The sequence below is a fragment of the Borostomias antarcticus genome (assembly GCF_949987555.1).
Source record: "Borostomias antarcticus genome assembly, chromosome: 5".
NCBI classification, from domain to species: Eukaryota; Metazoa; Chordata; class Actinopteri; order Stomiiformes; family Stomiidae; genus Borostomias; species Borostomias antarcticus.
In genome coordinates this window covers 27,624,213-27,646,712 of record NC_140238.1, presented here as the reverse complement: position 1 = coordinate 27,646,712, position 22,500 = coordinate 27,624,213, and the positions used below count along the sequence as shown (strand labels likewise).

The 22,500-nt window shown below is 49.2% G+C and overlaps 1 protein-coding gene across 1 annotated transcript in view; it reads right to left on the bottom strand.

Moving 5' to 3' along the window:
- Positions 1-22,500, bottom strand: part of cacna1ha (calcium channel, voltage-dependent, T type, alpha 1H subunit a) — a gene marked incomplete at its 3' end in the record, with an annotated part of 95,854 nt that overhangs the window by 37,590 nt on the left and 35,764 nt on the right. The window contains 4 exon segments of the mRNA XM_084439051.1: positions 1,093-1,252; positions 5,649-5,746; positions 8,981-9,114; positions 10,965-11,076. Coding sequence (XP_084295177.1) covers positions 1,093-1,252; positions 5,649-5,746; positions 8,981-9,114; positions 10,965-11,076 — 504 coding nt within the window.

Genomic DNA, 22,500 nt, shown 5'->3' with positions numbered 1-22,500 from the left:
ATTTACTTTGGGACAATTTGTACCATTACATCAAAAAAATGTTCCGGAGCCTGTCTGACATTGTTGGCTTCCCCACTTTCTGGAAAGTTCTGCTTCCTGTTGTAAAACTTCTCCCCCCGGCTATTATGACTGTTTGTGATAGTGTGCGTGTGTGTGTTTGTGTGTGTGTGTGTGTGTGTAAAGGTTTGAAATGCCATCGCTACGGGCAACAGCTAACTGCCACTTCACATCACAACTCACACTGACACTGTCCTGAGAGAGAGGGGAAGAGAGAGAGGAAGAGGAGAGGGAGGTGGGGGGAGGAGGGAGAGGAGAGGGAGGTGGGGGAGGAGGACTGAGACAGAGGGGAAGAGAGAGAGGGAGAGGAGAGGGAGAGGAGAGGGAGGTGGGGGGGAGGAGGGAGAGGAGAGGGAGGTGGGGGGAGGAGGGAGAGGAGAGGGAGGTGGGGGAGGAGGGAGAGGAGAGGGAGGTGGGGGGAGGAGGGAGAGGGAGGTGGGGGAGGAGGGAGAGGAGAGGGAGGTAGGGGAGGAGGGAGAGGAGAGGGAGGTAGGGGAGGAGGGAGAGGAGAGGGAGGTGGGGGAGGAGAGAGAGGAGAGGGAGGTAGGGGAGGAGGGAGAGGAGAGGGAGGTAGGGGAGGAGGGAGAGGAGAGGGAGGTGGGGGAGGAGGGAGAGGGAGGTGGGGGGAGGAGGGAGAGGAGAGGGAGGTGGGGGGAGGAGGGAGAGGAGGACACAGCTGGAGTAGAGTGAGGGAGATAGGTAGCAGACAGAGGTAGAGAAAGAGACAGATACAGAGAGAGAGACAGAGTGAGAAAGAGATACAGAGCAAGAGAGAGGGAGTGAGAGACGAGAGAGACGGAGAGAGAAAGAGAAAGTGAGAGGGGGGAGAGAGAGAAGGTGAGAGGAGGAGAAACAGAGAGAGGGAGACAGAGTGGGAGAGAGAAAGACAGCAAGAGAGAGAGACAGAGGAAGAGAAGGAGAGGGAGAGAGCAAGAGAGATAGAGGGGGAGCGAAAAAGAGATAGAAAGAGATGGAGAGAGAAAGAGAGATAGAGTGAGAGAGAGAGAGAGAGAGAGAGAGAGAGAGAGAGCTTACGTTCGTATGTCCTCTCCCAGGAAGCAGCGGTTTCTGAGTAGCCCCGCCCACAGCTGGACTCCTACGATGCCGAAGATGAAGAAGACGAAGAAGCAGAGCAGCAGCACGTTCCCCAGCATGGGCAGCGTATCCAGCAGCAGGGTCACCAGGATACGCATGCCTGGACACACACACACACACACACATGTATGAGCCTAACCCCAGCATGGGCAGGGTATCCAGCAGCAGGGTCATCAGGATACGCATGGCTGGACACACACACACACACACACACATACACATACGCGCGTTAACTTCAGAGCACACGCAAGCAGAAACTTTCCAGTTCTTTATGAGAATTCTATCGACTTTATTGATCCCCGAGGGGAAATTCCTTTGTTACAGCAATACAATACAACAATATACACAACAAAAAGACACAGTCGGCACAAAAAAAGCACCAAAAGACCAGGCATAAAAAGGCACAATATAAACTATACTGTACAAGATACACAGAGAATATGCAATAAATTTCAGCTTGGACAACAAAAGGCACATACAGGAACTAATTTTGGATCACACACAGTTTGTGTCATGTTAATGAATACTAATAAGTGAATTGTAAGCTATTGACCTTTCACAACAATAACAATAAGCAGCGATAATAACTGTCCTGTCCAAGAAACGACTGGCAGCCGAGCATGCCGTCTTAGGTCACTCAGGTCCATGCTGTCCAGCCAGTCAGGGATGCATTAAACAGTCCGATGGCGTCCGGTACGATATTATGTCCATTCTTTTTATATAAGCGTAAAGAGAGTGAGAGAGAGTGAGAGAGGGGGCGACAGGAAATAAAGCAGAAGGGCTGTGTGCGACCACTGTCAAGGCCCGGGAAGTCCGACCCCTCCCACCCTGACCCCTCCCAGGAAGTAAACATGCACCCGAGGCAACGCGGAGCTCGACCCCTTTCCAGCCCTCTATACCCGTAACCGGAGGCCAACATCCTGGTCCTGGATGACCGTTCGCTACCCCGCGGGGCTAGACGCGGCTGTCCGGACCGATTATGAGGACGGGAGCTTCAGTGCCAGGGCCCGGGGGACGCGCTGTCACATTCTAGCAGCTGTCACGGCGCTGTCACAGCAAGCTCCGGTTCCAGGGCCGGTTACAATGCGGGGGCCGCGCGGACGGCTTCATCTGAACACGCAGGGCGTGGCGCGCGTGTGTGCGTCCTGTGCGTATCACAATGTATGTTCTAGTCACCACGCGTCATTACTACGTGTCCCTGTGAATCATTTGGTGATGGAAAAATGCACGCACATCCAAGAGTGGAAAGTGACAGGCCATCCATCCATCTTCATCCGCTTATCCAGGGTCGGGTCGCGGAGGCAGCAGTTCCATCAGGGGGCCCCAGACATCCCTTTCCCTGGCAGCATCAACCAGCTCTGCCTGGGGAATCTTTAGCTGCTCCCAGACCAGTGCGGAGATGTAATCCCGCCACCTGGTCCTGGGTCTACCACGCGGCCTCCTCCCAGCCAGAAAGTGACAGGTGCTCGACTAAAAAATATATATAACTGAAGAACATAGGTCTTCACACTGTGTCAATAAGTGATTTAATAATAAGTGATTTAATAAAGCACATTTGGGCCGGCATGGCCTTCTTCAGGTGCAACCCAGACTGTACATGTGTACACGTGTGTCCTCTGGCCCGATGTGTCATGTGTTGACGTTTTGGATTAGCTGCGAGCGTGTATCACCATGTGTCACTACATGTTTGTGTGAATCATTTTCCCCCTCCGCATACAGTATACACGTGCGCACGTGTTCAGACTCAGCTCACAAGACCTGGTGGTCATTGATGATGAGGATGCTGAAGATGGTGAGGATGATGATGATGGTGATGATGATGATGGTGACGATGATGATGGTATTCATAGTAATGATGATGATGATGATGATATTGATAGTGATGATGATGATGATACTGATGATGATGATGATATTGATAGTGATGATGATGATGATGATACTGATGATGATGATGACATTGATGATGATAATACTGATTATGATGATGATGATGATGATGGTATTGATAGTGATGATGATGATGATGATACTGATGATGATGATGATGATATTGATAGTAATGATGATGATGATGATACTGATGATGATGATGATGACCTTCTGGGACTGTAGCTTCAGCTCAGCTGTGCTCTGATCAGGACAGACACTCGGTAGCGCTGACTCACCCCCCAACCCAGGGCTGGGAAATGCTGGACAGCTACAGACTGATCATGCTTCAGGCCATTGTTACACACACACACACACACACACACACACACACACACACACACACACACGTACACACACGCACACACGCAGGCCGGTGGGTACCACAGACGCATTCCTCAAACTGGACTGCCGGCGTCAGAGGTCAGAACACACTGTCCTGTCCAGTCTGGCGCCTGGGCCCCCTGCAAATGCGTGTCTCTTTGTGTGCGTGCGTGCTGTGTGTGTGTGTATATGTGGAAAGGGAGGGTCTATACGCGTGTGTGTGTGTGCGCGCGCGAGGAAGAGAGAGAGAGAGAGAGACCGTGTTTGCAAGAGAGTGTGATTGCAAGAGAGCGAAAGGAGAAAAACAAAATTGTTAGTCCTTGAATGTATTGTTTACCAGCGATACATAGCACTCACACAGAGAGTTGAGCACACAAATGCAAATACACAGGAAATTGAATCACCAACACACGCAGATACACACACACACACACACACACACACACACACACACACACACACACACACACACACACAGGGTGTATCTGTCTTTAAAACCCACAATAACAAGCGGCTTACGCTGCATATGCACAGACAGATAACACCAGGCTGGCTCATTGAGGGGCTTATGTCAGGGGGGTGGGGGGGGGGGTACTCAGCAGAGTAACAGCAAAGACACCTGTGAGACGGATTAATACACTTAAGTCACGTTGCACTTGGTCACGCTGCACCTTGAGTGTGTATCTATAATGCATGTTAATGAATCTCTGAGGGTGCATTAGCGAGTGTGCATTTCTCTCTGTCAGTTACTGTGCATCTGAGTGGACATCTCAAGGTGGTACTGACTGCGCTGTTTTGACGTGTGTGCGAGTCAGTGTGCCTTTCTGCGGGCGCTTTAATGAGTGTGTATCTGGGACTGTGTGTGTGTGTGTGTCTGTGAGTGGGTATCTGGAAGTGTGTGTGTGTGTGCGTGTGTGTGTCTGTGTGTGTGTGTGTGTGTGTGTGTGTGTGTGCATGCATGTGTGTGTGTGTGTGTGTCTGTGTCTGTGAGTGTGTATCTGGAAGTGTGTGTGTGTGTGTGTGTGTGTGTGTGTGTCTGTGTCTGTGTGTGTGCATGCATGTATGTGTGTGTGTGCTTGTTAGTGAGTGTGATGTGTTTGTGAGTGAGAGTATATCTGGAAGTGTGTTTGTTAGTGTGCGTGAACATGAAATAAGGATTTCAAGATGGAGAATGGAGTATGTCCCATCTCCAGGCTACAGCGAAGAAGCACGTGAAAGGTCTATCTGATACTGCAGCTGACAGAACAACATGTGTGTGTGTGTGTGTGTGTGTGCGGGGATTCAGAGAGAATGAGAGAAAGAGGGGTAAGGGAGGGGGATATATGGTTGTGTAAAAAAAAGAGTGCAAATGCTGTGAAAACGTATCCTTAGGGCACACTCAATGCCTTGTGTGTGTGACTGCATCAACCCTCAGAGACCAACTCCAACAATTATTAATTATCTCTCTCTCTCTCTCTCTCTCTCTCTCTCTCTCTCTCTCTCACTCTCACTCTCACACTCACTCTCACTCTCACTCTCACTCTCACTCTCACTCTCACTCTCTGTCATGTCTTTGGAGACAGCCGCAGACAAAAATTGTTGCTTTTCAGGTGGTTTAGTGATTATGATTAAGTACACGTGTCGTGTGTGTGTGTGTGTGTCGTGTCTGTTCGTGTGTGTCGTGTATGTGCATGTGTGTGTCGTATCTGTGTGTGTCGTGTGTGTGTGTGTGTGTGTGTGTGTGTGTGTAGAGGACCTGCGGTGGTTTATGAGGTGTTTGGATTACCTGCAGTTCTCCGAGAGGCCCAGACAGACTAACACACACACTCTCACACTCCCACATACACAGACACACACACACACTCTTGCACTCGCACGCACCCTGAAGTCCTTAATTTCTCATGCCAGCACTCACCCTCTCAAATCATCATCAGTCACACAAACACACACATATTTCCACATCATCATCACTCACGCAAGAGCACTGAAAGTGCCCTCACTCACACACTAAGAGTTGCCTTATTCTGGGAGAGTGGGGTAATCACTCAAACACACACACACACACACACACACACACACACACACACACACACACACACTAATACTATGCCATACTGGCCTTACCCGCCTCTATACTTTAGAGCACGCACTGTCTCATTGTAAGAGTTGGATTTAGGCTATAGGCTTCAGGGTTTAGGGTATAGAATATAGGGTTTAGGGATTAGGGTGTTGAGGTGAAAGGTGAAGGGTGAGAGGTCACTCACTGGGGACTCTGTTGATGGCCCGAAGAGGCCTGAGGACTCTGACCGTACGAATGGCGGACAGGCTGGCGTTGTGTCCGTCCAGAGAATACTCCATCATCCTACAGGGAGACACACGCACACACACAACACACAACACACAACACACACACACACACACACAAATCATCATTTGTCTCCAATCCCTGGCAGCATTAGTGGCCACAACATACAGGGCACAAAAGGCATACTCAGCATATCATCCAGTTTTCTGACAGCGTCCTTGAGTTATGACATGCAGAAACACACATTATCTGACACACACATACACACACACACCCTATCATCAATCCCTGTTAGCATTTATATCTCTGGCTGACAACAAAGTCATACACATCCACACTTGCACAAGCATCCTCCATCTCTGTCATGTTTGGCTATAACTCAGGCTGTCCAGCAGTGTGTGTTTGTGTGTGTATGTTAGGGGTGTGCCGGGAGCCCACTATTTGTATTTGTATTTGACAGCTAATTCTTCGGATTCGGATTCGGAAGTGGGCGGGGCTTAAACCGGAAGTCGGTTCAAAACGGTTTAAACTGAGGGGAAATGTCATTTCTTTAGCCTAATATTAATTGGCATTACAACTGCTGCGCTTTCAACGCATCAGAATTGCTGTTTATATATATATATATATATATATATATATATATATATATATATATTATTATTATTCATCATCATCATCATCTTCATCCGCTTATCCAGGGTCGGGTCGCGGAGGCAGCAGCTCCAGCAGGGGGCCCCAGACATCCCTTTCCCTAGCAGCATCAACCAGCTCTGCCTGGGGAATCTTTAGCCGCTCACAGGCCAGTGCGGAGATGTAGTCCCGCCACCTAGTCCTGGGTCTACCCCGCGGCCTCCTCCCAGCCGGACACGCCTGGAACACCTCCCTAGGGAGGCGCCCAGGAGGCATCCTCACTAGATGCCCGAACCACCTCAACTGGCTCCTTTCGACGCAAAGGAGCAGCGGCTCTACTCCGAGTCTCTCCCGGATGACTGAACTTCTCACCCGATCTCTCAGGGAGACCCCAGCCACCCTCCGGAGAAAACTCATTTCGGCCGCTTGTATCCGTGATCTCATTCTTTTGGTCATGACCCATCCTTCATGACCATAGGTGAGGGTGGGGACGAAGATAGACCGGTAGATCGAGAGCTTTGCCTTTTGGCTCAGCTCTCTTTTCGTCACAACAGTGCGGTATAGCGACTGCAGAACCGCACCAGCTGCTCCGATTCTCCGGCCAAACTCCCTCTCCATGGTTCCCTCACTCGTGAACAAGACCCCCAGATACTTGAACTCCTTCACTTGGGGTAAGGACTCATTTCCTACTCGGAGCGGACAGGCCACCGGTTTCCTGCTGAGAACCATGGCCTCAGATTTAGAAGTGCTTATTCTCATCCCAGCCATTTCATACTCAGTTGCGAACCTATCCAGAGAGTGCTGGAGGTCGCAGGCAGCTGATGCCATCAGGACCACATCATCTGCAAAAAGCAGTGACGTGATCCCCAGCTCACCGAACTGCAAACCCACCTCCCCCCGGCTACGCCTCGATATCCTGTCCATGAAAATCACAAACAGGATTGGTGACAAAGCGCAGCCCTGGCGGAGGCCAACACCCACCGGAAAGGAAGACGACTTACTGCCGAGGACCCGGACACAGCTCTTGCTCTGGGTGTACAGGGATTGGATGGCCCTAAGTAGGGACCCCCTCACCCCATACTCCCGCATAACCCTCCACAAGACCTCTCGGGGGACCCGGTCGTAAGCCTTCTCCAAGTCCACAAAACACATGTAGACAGGTTGGGCAAACTCCCAAGCCCCCTCCAAGATCCTTGCGAGAGTGAAGAGCTGGTCGGTAGTTCCACGACGATTATTATTATTATTATCATTAATTATGAAGTATAATTCCTCATCATCATCATCCTGTATGTTTTTATTTTAACAAGTGACAGAACCCCACCACCACCCTTAACTGGGGGACATTCTACATTCAGTTAGAAACTGAAAAACATTTTTCTAAATCAAAAGTCCTCATAGCAACTTTGCTAGAACAGCTATAGTAGCTCTGTCATAATACTGTATCTAATATATTATCTGTAACCATGTGACACAGGCAGCGTGGTGTAGCCTACTAGTAATGGTTTTCACAAACCCAGAAATAAACATGTATTACTATAAATATAATTGAAATTAATTATAAAATTAAATGTAGCTTAGGCTATAGGCTAATAAGCCGAGGAAAATGACTATAGGCCTAATTGTAGGCCTATAGCCTACTCAAGTTTCAACAGTGCTCAAACCATGGGTAAGTAGGGTATTGTAGTGAAATTATTCCTATTATTTTGTAAATCGGTTTAAATAGTTTATTATTGTTATATCAGAGATAAGGACTTTGATTATAGCCTATCTTAGGCCTACACTAGACTACTCTGTTGTGCTGATAACTGAACGGCATGGATCAAACATTTGATCAATTGTGTTTCAATTGTTAAAATATACTTTCATAATTATTTCATATTTCAAAATAGCTAGATATTATAGGCCTATAGGCTAGTGAGAGGCTGAGCATGCGTAGCTGAAATAGCTAGCGTTAGCTAGATATACTACACTGAGCTAACAAGCTAGCTACCGGTCCTCCTCTGCTCAAACAAAGGCTACAGTTCACATAGGCTATTGCAGCAGGTAGGCTATGACAAGAAAACAAAATCCAATAACTGTCTCAATAAACCAGTTAACTAGGGACAAAAGCCTGGCTCCATCATCGCTCTCCAAACTGTCTCTCCCTCTCCGCGTTGTCTAGACGTCTAGACAGACAGCAGGTGCGAGACTGCAAGCGCGTGCGCCTCTGTCTCTCTCTCCCTCGTCATGTCATGTCAACAAGCAGACAGAACGTGCGCGTATCGCTTGCTCATACAGTATTTGACTGTTCTCCCCCCTCCCGAATATTTTTTACAATATTCGTACGAATTTACTATTCGGGAAAAAGCTACTATTTGTGCTCATCCGAATATCGTATTCATATTCGGGCACACCCGTAGTGTATGTGTGTATGCATGTTTGTGCGTGTGTGCCTGCCACATGTCAGAGTGACAGAGCGAGGGCTAATGATGTGTGTCTGTGGTGACCGCTGCTGTCTGTCTGTAGAGAGCTGAGGGGCTTGAGGGGGAATGGGATGGATCTGTTTATAGCGGCTGATCTAAGGTCAGATTTCAGGTCATCCTCTTCATGTTAACCGTTGATGAGGAGGATGAGTTCGGGACAAGGCTACGTCTGGTTCTCGTGGGTGTATAGCACACCTACCCTGCCATGACGATGAAAAAGTCGAGGCGGTTCCAGGTGTCTTCAAGGTAACACTTGGAGCCGAAGATGCCCAGAGCCACCATCTTGATGACCATCTCCACGGCGAAGAAGGCAAAGATGCAGTCGTCAAGCACCTAGCAATACACACAGACACATTAGGGCTCATCATCCAGACCTTTCTCCGCGCGTCTTATCGCACTGTTCCAGAGCTGGAGAAGGGTCTGGCTGCACCCGATTATTATTCTGAGATAGGAGAAAAAAACACTGTTCTTCACAATCGTCTTGGGTAGCACTAAGCACTTTCCCCCCCCCCCCCCAACGTTTCCCTTGCAAAATAGTGTTGGGGGAATGAATCAGATTGCCGCTGCTGGAATTGAGATAGTTGAAGTAAAGAGGTGAGGGGTAGAAGGGGAGGGGTTCGAGGTAGAGGGTTAGGATGAGAGGTAGAGGGGTGAGGATGAGGTAGAGGGGTAAGGATGAGAGGTAGAGGGTGAGGATGAGAGGTAGAGGGGTGAGGATGAGAGGTAGAGGGTTAGGATGAGAGGTAGAGGGTTAGAATGAGAGGTAGAGAGGTAAGGATGAGAGGTATAGGGGTGAGGATGAGCGATAGAGGGTTAGGATGAGAGGTGGGAGGAGAGGTAGAGGGTGAGGATGAGAGGTACAAGGGTAGGATGAGAGGTAGAGGGGTGAGGGTGAGAGGTAGACGTCTTCTCGGGTCTAAAATGTGGACCCGAAACCAAGATGGACCCGAGACATTCGTTCCAAGATCCGACTAGATCCGATCATTTTTTTTAAATATGTATACCGGACCCGATTTTGTCCGAGAGCAGGAGTAGGACAGAGACCCGAGACCCGAGTCGGATCGGGTATTTTACAGATCAGACAGGCAGTAGCAAGTAGCAGTAGCATTTATTTATCGCTTAGGCTGTCACGACTGTTTGGCTTGCATGCTGTTGCATCACAGTTGGATGGAATGGCGATTTATCCTCTCAATCTTGACAGGATAAATCACTGTTTTGTCAGGCTGTGATGTGGCAACATGGAAATGAAACAGTCGTAAATAAATAAGTCAGTGACAAGATAGGCTACTAGTGGCTGCCATATTTACGTGTCTCGGCTCGCGTGGCGCACGCGGTCTCACTCAATTTGCGTCATGCGTTTCTCTAGGGTATTACGCATAATGATAAACAGACCTGGGACCCGAGGTAATAGAATCGGATCCACCCGAACCCAATTGACCATAATAAAAGTGTGGAAATGTGGACCCGGACCCGTATGGGTCTCGGGTCGCGTTCGGGTCATCTCGGATTTACCCTCTAGTGAGAGGTACAAGGTTAGGATGAGAGGTAGAAGGGTGAGGATGAGAGGTACAAGGTTAGGATCAGAGGTAGAGGGGTGAGGATGAGAAGTAGAGGGGTGAGGATGAGAGGTCGAGGGTGAGGATGAAAGGTACAAGGTTAGGATGAGAGGTAGAGGGGTTAGAATGAGAGGTAGAGGGATGAGGATGAGAGGTCAAGGGTTATAATGAGAGGTAGAGGGGTGAGGATGAGAGGTAGAGGGGTGTGGATGAGAGGTAGAGGAGTGAGGGTAAGAGGTAGAGGGGTGAGGATGAGAGGTCGAGGGTGAGGATGAGAGGTAGAAGGTTAGGATGAGAGGTAGAGATGTGAGGGTAAGATGTAGAGGGGTGAGAGGTAGAGGGGTGAGGATGAGAGGACGAGGGTTAGAATGAGAGGTAGAGGGGTGAGGATGAGAGGTCGAGGGTGAGGATGAGAGGTAGAAGGTTAGGATGAGAGGTAGAGGGGTGAGGATGAGAGGTCGAGGGTTAGAATGAGAGGTAGAGGGGTGAGGATGAGAGGTCGAGGGTGAGGATGAGAGGTAGAAGGTTAGGATGAGAGGTAGAGGGGTGAGGATGAGAGGTAGAGGGGTGAGAGGTAGAGGGGTGAGAGGTAGAGGGGTGAGAGGTAGAGGGGTGAGGAGTGCTCACCTGTAGAATGAGGCACCACTCTGACTGGCAGGTGACGTCCTCGCAGGGCTGGAACATCCCCAGCGTCACACAGTTCAGCAGGATCACCAGCATGGACACGTGCTCGAACCACGTAGAACCACAGAGTTAAGGAGAACACAGGAGAAGCCAACAGGCAGGGAAGAACACTGAGAACCCGCATAGAAAACAAGCAGGAGACATACGCAGGAGGACATAGAAAGAACCAAAACAGAACACAGGAGAACATAGTGAGAACCCAAATGACGCACAAGAAAACACAGACACATCAATCTGTATTGTGGTATTAGTTGAGCTAGCTGTGAAAGATGATTATTAAGTAGGAGCGAGAATAAGACAAGGAAGAAAGACAGAGGAGAAAGAGAGACAGAAAGAGAGAGAGAAAGAAAGAAAGAAATAAAGAAAGAGGAATAGAGAGAGATAGAGGGGGGATAGAGAGAGAGAGAGGGGGGGGGGGGATAGAGAGAGAGAGAGAGAGGGAGAGGAAAGGCCCTGAACCATGTCTCCCCAAAAAAGTCTGGAGGTTAGAGATTGGGCTGTTTTGGCATTTGAGTAAATCGAGACTGTCCACTCGCACACATGCACACACGCACACACCCACACACACACACACACACACACACACACACACACACACACACACACACAGCACAGAGCTACTCTAGTGCTGAGTTGCAGTATCAGTATTCCCAGGGTACTGCAGAGCTCTAATGAGGGAGGTTGTGTAGAGGCAGAGTTTACAGACAGTAGAGATGGTCCACAGGCTCGGTGGGGCCCAAGCATCCACACCCAGAACAACAACAACGGTCAGAGCGCAGTCAACGATTGGCCCGGTCAAAACGTAATCAGAGAGAAAATCGTTCGAGATAGCTGGAAGTGCAGACTGATCTGCGGAGAGAGACTGAAAGGGAACTGAGATCAGGGTGGTCTCACGAGGCAAACAGACTCGTCCCCAAGCCTTCAGGACACGACTGTGTTAGAGGGACGGCGAGGTGTCCCTCTTCCTCCTCCGTCTGTCCACAGCCTCTGAGACAGTGGCGCTCGCTGGACTTCAAGTACGCACCGTTACACGAGTACGCACCGTTACACAAGTACGCACCGTTACACAAAGTCACATTGTCAAAAGCCTCAAGCTCTTATTGTCACTACCGCGCCGATATTACAGAGCCCAATGTCCTTCGGCACGACGCACAGATCCCTTAATCTGCTCCGTCTCCAGAATAAGGCTGGATTCATAGTCGACGCAAACTACATAAGCGCAAGCAACGCAAGCTTCGCAAGGCCACGCAAGGTCTCGTTGAGTCCTTGCGTGTCATGCCGAAATGTGTCACTTGACGCAAGCAATAGTGCAATTCCTTGCGTTTCCACAAAACAAAACACAGAACGCAAGCTCTCGAGTCATGTTGGAGCTTGCGTTCACAACGTAGCTTGCGTTGTTTGTTTCGACTATGAATCAGGCCTTAAACAGACAGATTTGAATATTCATCAGATCCGTCGCTTCGTGTCCCCCCCCCCCCCCCCTCCTCTCCATGAATCATCTTTAATCTACAGTCAACAGCTGCAAAGCCCCCCTTCTGTGTCCGCCTCTTCCTATCACACACACACACACACACACACACACACACACAGAAACAAATGCACAGTGGTGTGCGTACAAATCCTCTGTTCCCCCTGTGATTTGTTTCAAGCAGATATAAGTAGGGATGGGGACCATTAATTTTGAGTGATATTGATACCGTTATCGAGTCTGCTTAATGATCTGGGTCCTTATTGATATCACTATCGATACTTTTCTATGGGAAAAACGAGACGGACGGCAATACACGTTTAACAGAACTGGTTTTGCATTTATTGCTTACAACAAGCCAGGATAACATGCCTGTAACATCAAATGAATAGTCATATGTATTCATTTATGGGTATCTGTTGACTATTACAATGACAAAAATAAGATGCAAATTGTGCTCATCTGGCTAAAACAATGCGTGGTAACTTCCTGTCCAACCGGCATGACATTTATCAAGTTAATATGATCTTTACGTCGGCATTCCTACCTACAAGACTAAAAGTGTAGCCGAGTGTGTGCAGACCAATATGTTGCTTGCTGGGAAGCTGTCCATGATGCTGAAACTTAAATACTTGTATCATTCTGAATGAAAGCACCTGGTTTTGGTGCTCGGGAATTATATATGCGTGAATGTGCAGCCTAGCCTACACTTTTGATTGTCCCGGTTAAAATGGTCACTCGGCTGTAGGCTTGATAGCAGACCTGATAAGCTCCGACCTTATTGATTACCGGGTCTTGAGAAATTTGGAACCGGGTCCTCTTGGACCCGGGTTTTGATCCCCATCCCTAGATATAAGACAGCTGGAAACCCTGAGCTTTGGTATGAAATGCGCTGTACAAATAAAGATATGAGTGATTGATTGATTGATTGATTGACCGATCGTTTGATTGATTGATTTCGTGATTGATTTATTGATTGATTTATTGGTTGATTGATTGATTGATTGATTGACTGAGCCAAAGGGCCGACTGGTGCTCAGCTGAACCCCCTATATTAGAAGCATCGCGTCATATCCATAGACTTCATCATGGCCATGATATTCTCACAGTAACCATGGATACGGCAATCATGGAGGCTCAAATAGCAATATTAACAAATTATTACAACATTTCTGCACTGTGGGTGATGTCAATGAAATGCTAGCTTGCTATGTTTCCTATAAGGTAAAAATAAGAGTTTAGATGGACAACTGCTTTTGTGGGTTGCTCAAAAAGCTTCCATAGAAAACTATAATCGGCTGAGGCACTATATGAGCCTCAGTAAACCATGAGACAGCATGTGAAGATTCAGTACCCTGATGGACGCGTCTCTTCTAATACACAAGTCTGTTCCCTATGACACGGCTAGCCAATCGCAGCCCAGGGTAAAAACATCTGACCAATCAACAACACTGATCTCTCGATTTTATTAGTCTCTCTGTACTTTCTGGACTCAATGATCTCTTTATCTGTCTGGTCTCTCTGGTCTCACTGCTCTCGCTTATCTCTCTATCTTACTGTTATCTCCGGTCTCTCTCGTCCCCGGTCCGTCTGCTCTCTGGTCTCCCTGGTTCTTAGAGGCTCTCAGGGCTCCTGGTGGCACGAGTTCAGAGCAGAGAGCTCATGTTTAATGCAGGACTAGGGTTTAAGTGGGACACACTCTGTTCTCTCTGTTGATGAGAAAATGCTTTTTGACGCACACACACACACACACACACACACACACTCTACATACACACACTACAGACACAATCTCTCTCTCTCTCTCTTGCACACACACACACACACACACACACTCTACATACACACACTACAGACACAATCTCTCTTTCTCTCTTGCACACACACACACACACACCCTGTCTCTCTCCCTCTCTCTCTGCGCTGAGAGACAGCGAGCGGCGCTATTAGGCTGATTAGCATACAGACGGCGTGGCTGCACCTCAGGAGGCTGACAGCGTCCCCCCCCACTCCCCGTCTCCGGAACGCCGACACTCCGAGCCGGGCGGAGAAGGGAAGGGTCTATTGCCTTTCATAGGCCCCGGGTCACGACGGTAACGCCAACATCCAGCCAATCAGAACCCAGCTCCTCCGAAACAGAATACTGTCCAACCAGCCGTGTTACACCGAGCGCCACCGGTCCTGTTGTTAAGCAAAACATACAGCCGCGCACGCACACAGCTATGGCTCAGTGGTAGAGCAGGTCGTCCAATGATCGTAGGGTCGGCGGTTCAAATCCCACCTCCTGTCCACATATCGAAGTATCCTTGGGCAAAGACACTGAACCCCAAATTGCTCCCAATGAGCAGGCTAGCACCTTGCATGGCAGCTGCCGCCATCAGTGTGTGAATGGGTGAATGAGAGGCCATTGTAAAGCACTTTGGATAAAAGCGTTATATAAGTGCAGTCCATTTACCATTTGCACACACACACACACACACACACACACACACACAATTGGACAGGCGCAAGCACGATGATACTGAGACTCACAGATGTACAGTTACTGTTCTGTAGCACTGCAGCATACTGTAACAGCCTGGTAACAAACAGTATCCGTACCACTGCATTAAACTCTCTCTCTCTCTCTCTCTCTCTCTCTCTCACACTCTCACATGCTCACACACGCACAGGACTGCTGATGCACCAAACCAACTACTTTCACACACACACACACAGACACACACACACCTTCACTGTCAAACCCCACACCAGTAGAGCTGTCAGGTGTGTGTTGGTGCATATACTGCACTGGAAAGAGAGAGAGAGAGAGAGGGGGGGGGGGGGGGGGGGGGGGGGGTAGAGAAAGCACGGTTGGTTGACCATGAGAACAAGAGAGACACAGACATGGTTGGTTGAACATGTGGCAGTAAACTAACGAAAGAACTATCAGTGTTCAGAATCAAACGGTCAGAATGGTTAACATTAACCCTGGACGACACCGCTGCAATTCAGTCTGCTCTCTTATAGCCTTTAATTTAATTTAATCCAAGACAACTCTCCTTTTCTCCATCCATCTTTCTCCCTCACTCTCTCTCTCCTTTCATTTAATCCAAGAGAACACTCTCTCTCTCTCTCCATCTCTCTCTACCCCAGCAAGCCTAAATGAGTCATGTTGACGTTTTGATTAAGCCTTTCAGTGACCTCAGGTCTAGGCCAGAACACAGATAGGGGGATGATTTAGACATCATCTTCAAGCCGTGATCACCAACATCTAATATATTCTGGGCCAGGTCTAGCTAGTCATGATATGACTTGATCTGGCCTCTATCAGGCTCTCATTGATTCATCCGAGTCTGTTCATGTTTGCTGGGCTCTCTCTCTCTCTCTCTTTCTCTCCCTCTTTCTCTCTCTCTTTCTCTCCTCCCTCTCTCTCTCCATGCTGCCCTCTGTTAGTACCTCAGCTAAACAGGCCTCAGATCTGTGTCCGAGGGCCTGGGCCTGAGGTCAGTACTCATCAAACATCTGATCTCGGACCATTTGTGCCTTTTGAATGAAATTAAATGGATAAGCTTGTATCTGATCCTAGGTCAGCAGCAGACTAAATGGAACTGTCCATCTTCACTTCCTTTAGACCGGGAGCAAGACATCATTAGAGTGAAAAGAGTTTTTGAAACTCGGCTAAGGACCTTGCACAGACCAGTCTAGAGCACTCAGCCCTCTGTGTGTCTCCAGTAAGGGCTGCACTCAGATCAGTGCCTGTGCAAACAGCTTACCGTCAGTGAGATGGATGGGCTTGGGCGTAAAGAAAGTGAAGTGATCAAGTGCTGTCTCAGAGTGCATTGGGTCTAATGGAGCTTTCAGACAGTGAAGTAGAGTGGTCTGTGTGTGTGTGTGTGTGTGGGGGGGGCGGTTCGCCAGCACATCATAACAACTTTACTCTCTCTCTCTCTCTCTCTCTCGTGTCCTCTTCTCCCGTCCCCTCCTCTCACCTCAGTCTCCCTCCTCCTCCCCTCCTCCTCCTCCGTTCCACTCCATCCCTCTTTCATTAGCGGAGAGCAAACTCAATCTCATCAGCCAGCAATGCCCTGATAACTCAGGCTATACAGGGTCACCAGGCCCCATAACCTGAAGATGGGCTTATGCGCGTGCTTGTGTGTGCGTGCGTGTGTGTCAGGACATGTGGACGACAGGGGTGAGCTGAGACGGAGGGTAATGTGATAGAACGTGATGAAGATTGAGGGGGGAGATGGAGGGATGGGGTAATTACAGGAGGAGGAGAGGAAGGCGGGCAGTTTAGCGTCATTGACCTGACTCAGCGCGCCCAGGGTCAACTTAAAGCCGGCGTGCGTGCGCGTGTGTAAGCGTTTCTCTCCTCTTAACCCCCCCCCACACACACACACCCACATCGTTATCTCTCTCCCCCTCTTTTTTCATCTCTCGCTCCCTCCTCCCCCATCCATTTCTCCCTCTGAAACACTCCTCCTCCTCCTCTTCCTCCTCCTCCTCCTCCTCCACTTCACTCTCCTCTCCTGCAAAATCCGTCACTCTCCTCTCTTCTATAACTCCCTGTTCTACCTCTATCCTCCCACCCACCTCCCTCTCTCTCTCCTCCCCGTCTCCCTCTCTCTCCTCCCCTGTCTCCCTCTCTCTCTCCTCCCCTGTCTCCATCTCTCTCTCCTCCCGTCTCCCTCTCTCTCTTCTCCCCTGTCTCCATCTCTCTCTCCTCCCCTGTCTCCCTCTCTCTCTCCTCCCCTGTCTCCCTCTCTCTCTCCTCCCGTCTCCCTCTCTCTCTCCTCCCCTGTCTCCCTCTCTCTCTCCTCCCCTGTCTCCATCTCTCTCTCCTCCCCCGTCTTCCATCTCTCTCTCCTCCCCTGTATCCATCTCTCTCTCCTCCCCTGTCTCCCTCTCTCTCTCCTCCCATATCTCTCTCTCTCCTCCCCCGTCTCCATCTCTCTCTCCTCCCCCGTCTCCATCTCTCTCTCCTCCCCCGTCTCCATCTCTCTCTCCTCCCCCGTCTTCCTCTCTCTCTCCTCCCCTGTATCCATCTCTCTCTCCTCCCCTGTATCCATCTCTCTCTCCTCCCCTATCTCTCTCTCTCTCCTCCCCCGTCTCCATCTCTCTCTCCTCCCCCGTCTCCATCTCTCTCTCCTCCCCCGTCTCCATCTCTCTCTCCTCCCCCGTCTCCATCTCTCTCTCCTCCCCTGTCTTCCTCTCTCTCTCCTCCCCTGTCTTCCTCTCTCTCTCCTCCCGTCTCCTCCACGGTATCTTCGGCTCCCAGGCGACTCTGCCCCTCGCCAGATGCTATATTTTATTTGATTGAGTTGATTATTAATTTATTTCACCATCTGCTAAGAAAACTCTGCTCTCCTTCAGAGACACTCCGGCTCAGGAGCATCTCCCTTCCTCTTTCATGTGTTCACTGTCTTAAGCCGCTCTGTCACTCAGTGTGTGTGGGTGTGTGTATGCGCGTGTGCGCGTATGTTTCCATAAATAATGTGCGTGTGCGCGCGCGTCTAAAACATGCGCCTAAGTGTGTGTGCGCGCTGAATAATACAGTGCAAATGGCAGAGCCGGAATGTCCCCAAGGATCGCGCGACTCAAAAAGAGAACACCATAAATCAACTTGTCCCTGAACCCCCCCCACACTCACCCCTCCCTCCATCCTGCAGCAGTGACGCAGTTAGAGCAGGGTTCCCTCCATCTCTCCCTCTCTGTCCCTCTGGGAGACTGGAGGCCGTGTTACGCTTCACTGGCCTGGTTACCGGGCAGAGCTGCCAGGGACTCACACTGAGTCTGTTCCTATCCCTGCTCTCAGCCTGGTCTGGGAAGTTGGGGGGGGGGGCGGGGGGGCGGGGGGGGCGGGGGGTGTTAGTGACGGATTACAACATCCAACCATGGACTAGGTTGTGCTGTGTGTGTTTGTGTCCATGGTCCAGGGCGGTCATGAGTGAAAGACACCACAAGGTGAGTGTGTATAACATATGTCCCAAGGTGAAAGCACAAGGTGTATGTGAGAGAACAGGTGTGTGTGTGTGTGTGTGCGCATGCGTGTGTGTGTGTGTCGTATAGGGAGCCCAGAGCTTTCCGGAAATAGAGTAGCAGCATCTGGAGAGGCCTGGCCCACACACGCCTGGCTGTTACACCCCATGAGTGGCCAAATTACACCTTGTCCTTGAGATAGTGTCTCTTCCCCATTACTAACATGGGACGGAGGGAAGAAGGGCGGATGGATGGATGGACGAACAGACGCACCCACAAGCCTGTCTAATATAGCAAGCCAGCCAGACAAACAGGCAGAGAAACAGACAGACAGACACGACTGGCTCAGCACCACAAAACAATGAGGGACACGACAGAGTTGGATGCAAACAAAATCACATATTTAAGGTTCACAACAAAATGGTTAACAAGACAAACAAGACAAAAAGAATGTGGTCAACTCAAAACAAGGTGAGAGACGCTGGGCTGAGCCATACTGCCAATTGTATAGCCCAGCCCCGCCACTTGACACAGGTGCACGCTGTTGGAAATCAATCAGGTTCCCAGCTGACTGCATCTGGACAAGACAAGACGACGCACAGAAAGAACAAGACCAAACACTACACACAGGGAAAACTACACAACGTGTAGTACCCCCTCTCTTAAGATGACACCCACTGGTATCACTCCAAAAACTACGTCTCTGGGACGCTAGGACAAGGGTAGCCCCTTTCGGGACTGTTAGGTTCGGCCATTGGACGAGCTCTCCGCATCTAGTCCCTTCATAGACCAGTTGTCCTATAAAGGATCTCCCGCTGTTCTAACAAGTGGCGGTTGTCAACAAAGCCGTCCTGAGTGAGTGAGTGTCTTTGAAATTTCTCTGCGACACTTTGTTGATAAGCGCCACTTGTAAGAACAGCGGGAGATCCTTGTAAGGACAGCTGGTCTATGGAGGGACAAGGGACTGTAGATACAGAGAGCGGTAGCTCGTCCAATGGCCGTACCTAGCCCAACAGTCCCAAAAGGGGGTAGGACGAGGGCAGGGTGGAGGTAAAAACGTCTTAAAGCGCTAGCTCCGGCAAAATAAGCTCCTCAGCCACAAACCCAACCTGCGCAGAGGACAACGGCTCAAAGAAATCCAACGCAGAGGTCAACGGCTCAAAACTGTGGCAAGGTGGGAGACGGCTTAATCTCCCACATCAGGCTCCCCATCCATGTCGGCATTAAGCCCCACCACCCCAACACGTGTCCATGGGAGAAGGAGGGAACGGACCAGCAGACACAGCCTCACCCAAACCAAGCACCTTCCTATCCACCAGCATATCCACAAAATAACCCCCCACACAGACACAAACGCAGCATTGATGCTACAAAACAAAGCTCAGGTACAAGCTATCAGTAACCTAACGCCAGAGGACCACAAAGTCCACCACAAAGCACTACACCTGTACCAGCAGCAGTACTGTACCTACTGTAGCTATCTCAGGCCACACAGAAGAGAGAATAACTACAGGGTTAGATTACATAAAGGTGGAACACAAGCACGAATCACAGTCTACTCAAAATCCCCACAGAGGAAAAAGTGCAGGCCACACAGAATACCACACAGAATTCACAAACCAACACCCCACAACCCCACAGAACGTGGAGCACGTGGAAACAAAAGGCCACACAAAACCAGACACCAGAGGGCAGTGAGTCCCACCACATGCTGACACTGAAAGAAAAAAGTAAACAAAACAAAATAACCTAATTAGAACATAAGAATGTACCCGACAGTGCCTCCAACACTTATAAGCTAGCTAGTCCTCACCTAGACTTCGTCGGCGTTCCCAGGCACGCCAGGGGCCGCCCCAGGTTTAACGCAGGCTTACCATACCAGGCACCCTAAGACAAAACCACCTCATGTGGCACACCCACTGGAACCTCTGAACCCAAAAAACACCAAATACAGACAAGCCAAAGTCCAGGGGTACAAACTAACGCCACTACAAATATCCGAGCTTTGGACGAGCCACCATTATGTCACGGCCGGATCGATGCCGCAACACAATGAGGGCCACGACACAGAGATAAATGCATACAAAATCCTATATTCAAACAAAGAGAGAAAAAAAAAGAAGGTGGTCAACGCACAGGGTGAGCGACACTGGAATGAGCCATGCTGCCACTTACAGTACATTGAGAGAACAGGTGTGTAGTTCTAACATGTTTCAGTCTGCCTGTGTTGCGTGTAGTGTTGTTGTAGTGTTTGGTCGTGTTTTTTCTGTGCGTCTCTTGTCTTGTCCAGATGCAGCCAACTGGGGCCTGATTGATTGCCAACAGCGGCACCTGTGTGGAGAGGCGGGGCTGGGATTTACATTTTTCATCCAGAAAGTACTCACTTGTTTCACTTTCCATATTTTACAGCCTTTCTCCAAAGTGGATTAAATTGATTTTTCTCATCAATCTACACACAATACATCATAACGACAAAAAACTGACATTTTTGCAAAAAATGTATTCACTCCCTTTGCTATGACACTCAGAATTGAGTTCAGGTGCATCTTGTTTCCACTGATCACCCTTGAGATGTCTACAATTTGATTGGAGTCCACCTGTGGTAAATTCAATTGATTGGACATGATTTGGAAAGGCACACACCTGTCTAGATAAGGTCCCACAGTTGACAGTGCATGTCAGAGCAGAAACCAAGGCATGAAGTCAAAGGAATTGTCTGAAGACCTCCGAGACAGGATTGTATCAAGGCACAGATCTGGGGAGCCGTACAAAAAAAATCTGCAGCATTGAAAAAGCCTAGAGATCTCCATCATTTGTAAATGAAAGAAGTGGAAGAACCACCAGGACTGTTCCTATAGTTGGCCGCCCAGCCAAACTGAGTAATCGGAGGAGAAGGGCCTTGGTCAGGGAAGTGACCAATAACTCATGGTCCCTCTGACAGAGCTCCATAGTTCCATTGTGGAGATGGGAGAACCTTCCAGAAGGATAACCACATCTGCAGCACTCCACCAATCAGGCCATTATGGTAGAGTGGCCAGATGGATATCACTCCTCAGTAAAAGGCACATGACAAAAAAATCCTCTGGTCTGATGAAACTAAGATTTAACTCTTTTGCCTGAATACTGGAGGAAACCCGGCAGCACTATTCACCTGGTCAGTACCATCCCAGAGAGAAGCATGGTGGTGGCAGCATCATGCTGTGGAGATGTTCTTCAGTGGCAAGAACTGGCCAACTAGTCCGGATAGAGGGAAAGATGAATACAGCAATGCACAGACAGATCCTTGAATAAAACCTGCTCTAGCGCTCTAGACCTCAGCCTGGGGCGAAGCTTCACCTCCCAACAGGACAGCGACCCTGAGCACACAGCCAAGATAACAAAGGAGTGGCTTGGGGACAAGTCTGTAAATGTCATTGAGTGGCCCAGCCAGAGCCCAGACTTGAACCCGATTGAACATGGAGCTTGTGAGGATGTGCAGAGAACAATGGAATGAAACTGCCCAAAAACAGGCAAGCTTGTAGCATCGTGCCCATGAAGACTTGAGGCTGTAATTGCTGCCAAAGGTACTTCAACAAGGTACTATGGGTGTGAATACGAATGTAATCATGGATTAACAAGCTTAGACCATTTTAATAAACATGCATATTTTTCTAAAAGCCTACTTTCACTTTGTCATTATGGGGTATTGTGTGTAGATTTGAGAAAAAATGAATTTGATACATTTTGGAATAAGGCTGTAAGATAAAATGTGGAAAAAGTGAAGGTGTGAGTACTTTCTGGATGCTCTGTCTACTGTAGCACTGCACACCCCAGCGCCACCACTTCACACAGGTGCACGCTTTTGGCAATCAATCAGGTCCCAGTTGGCTGCACCTCGACAAGACAAGAGACGCACAGAAAGAACATGACAAAAAACTACACGTAGGGAAAACTTCAATACATGTAACACAGACAGATGGGCAGGCAGACAGGCAGACAAACTTTAACTGTGTGAAAAAAAAGCCCTGTCATTCATTGAATGACTATAACCCTCTTTGACAGGTCACCCTT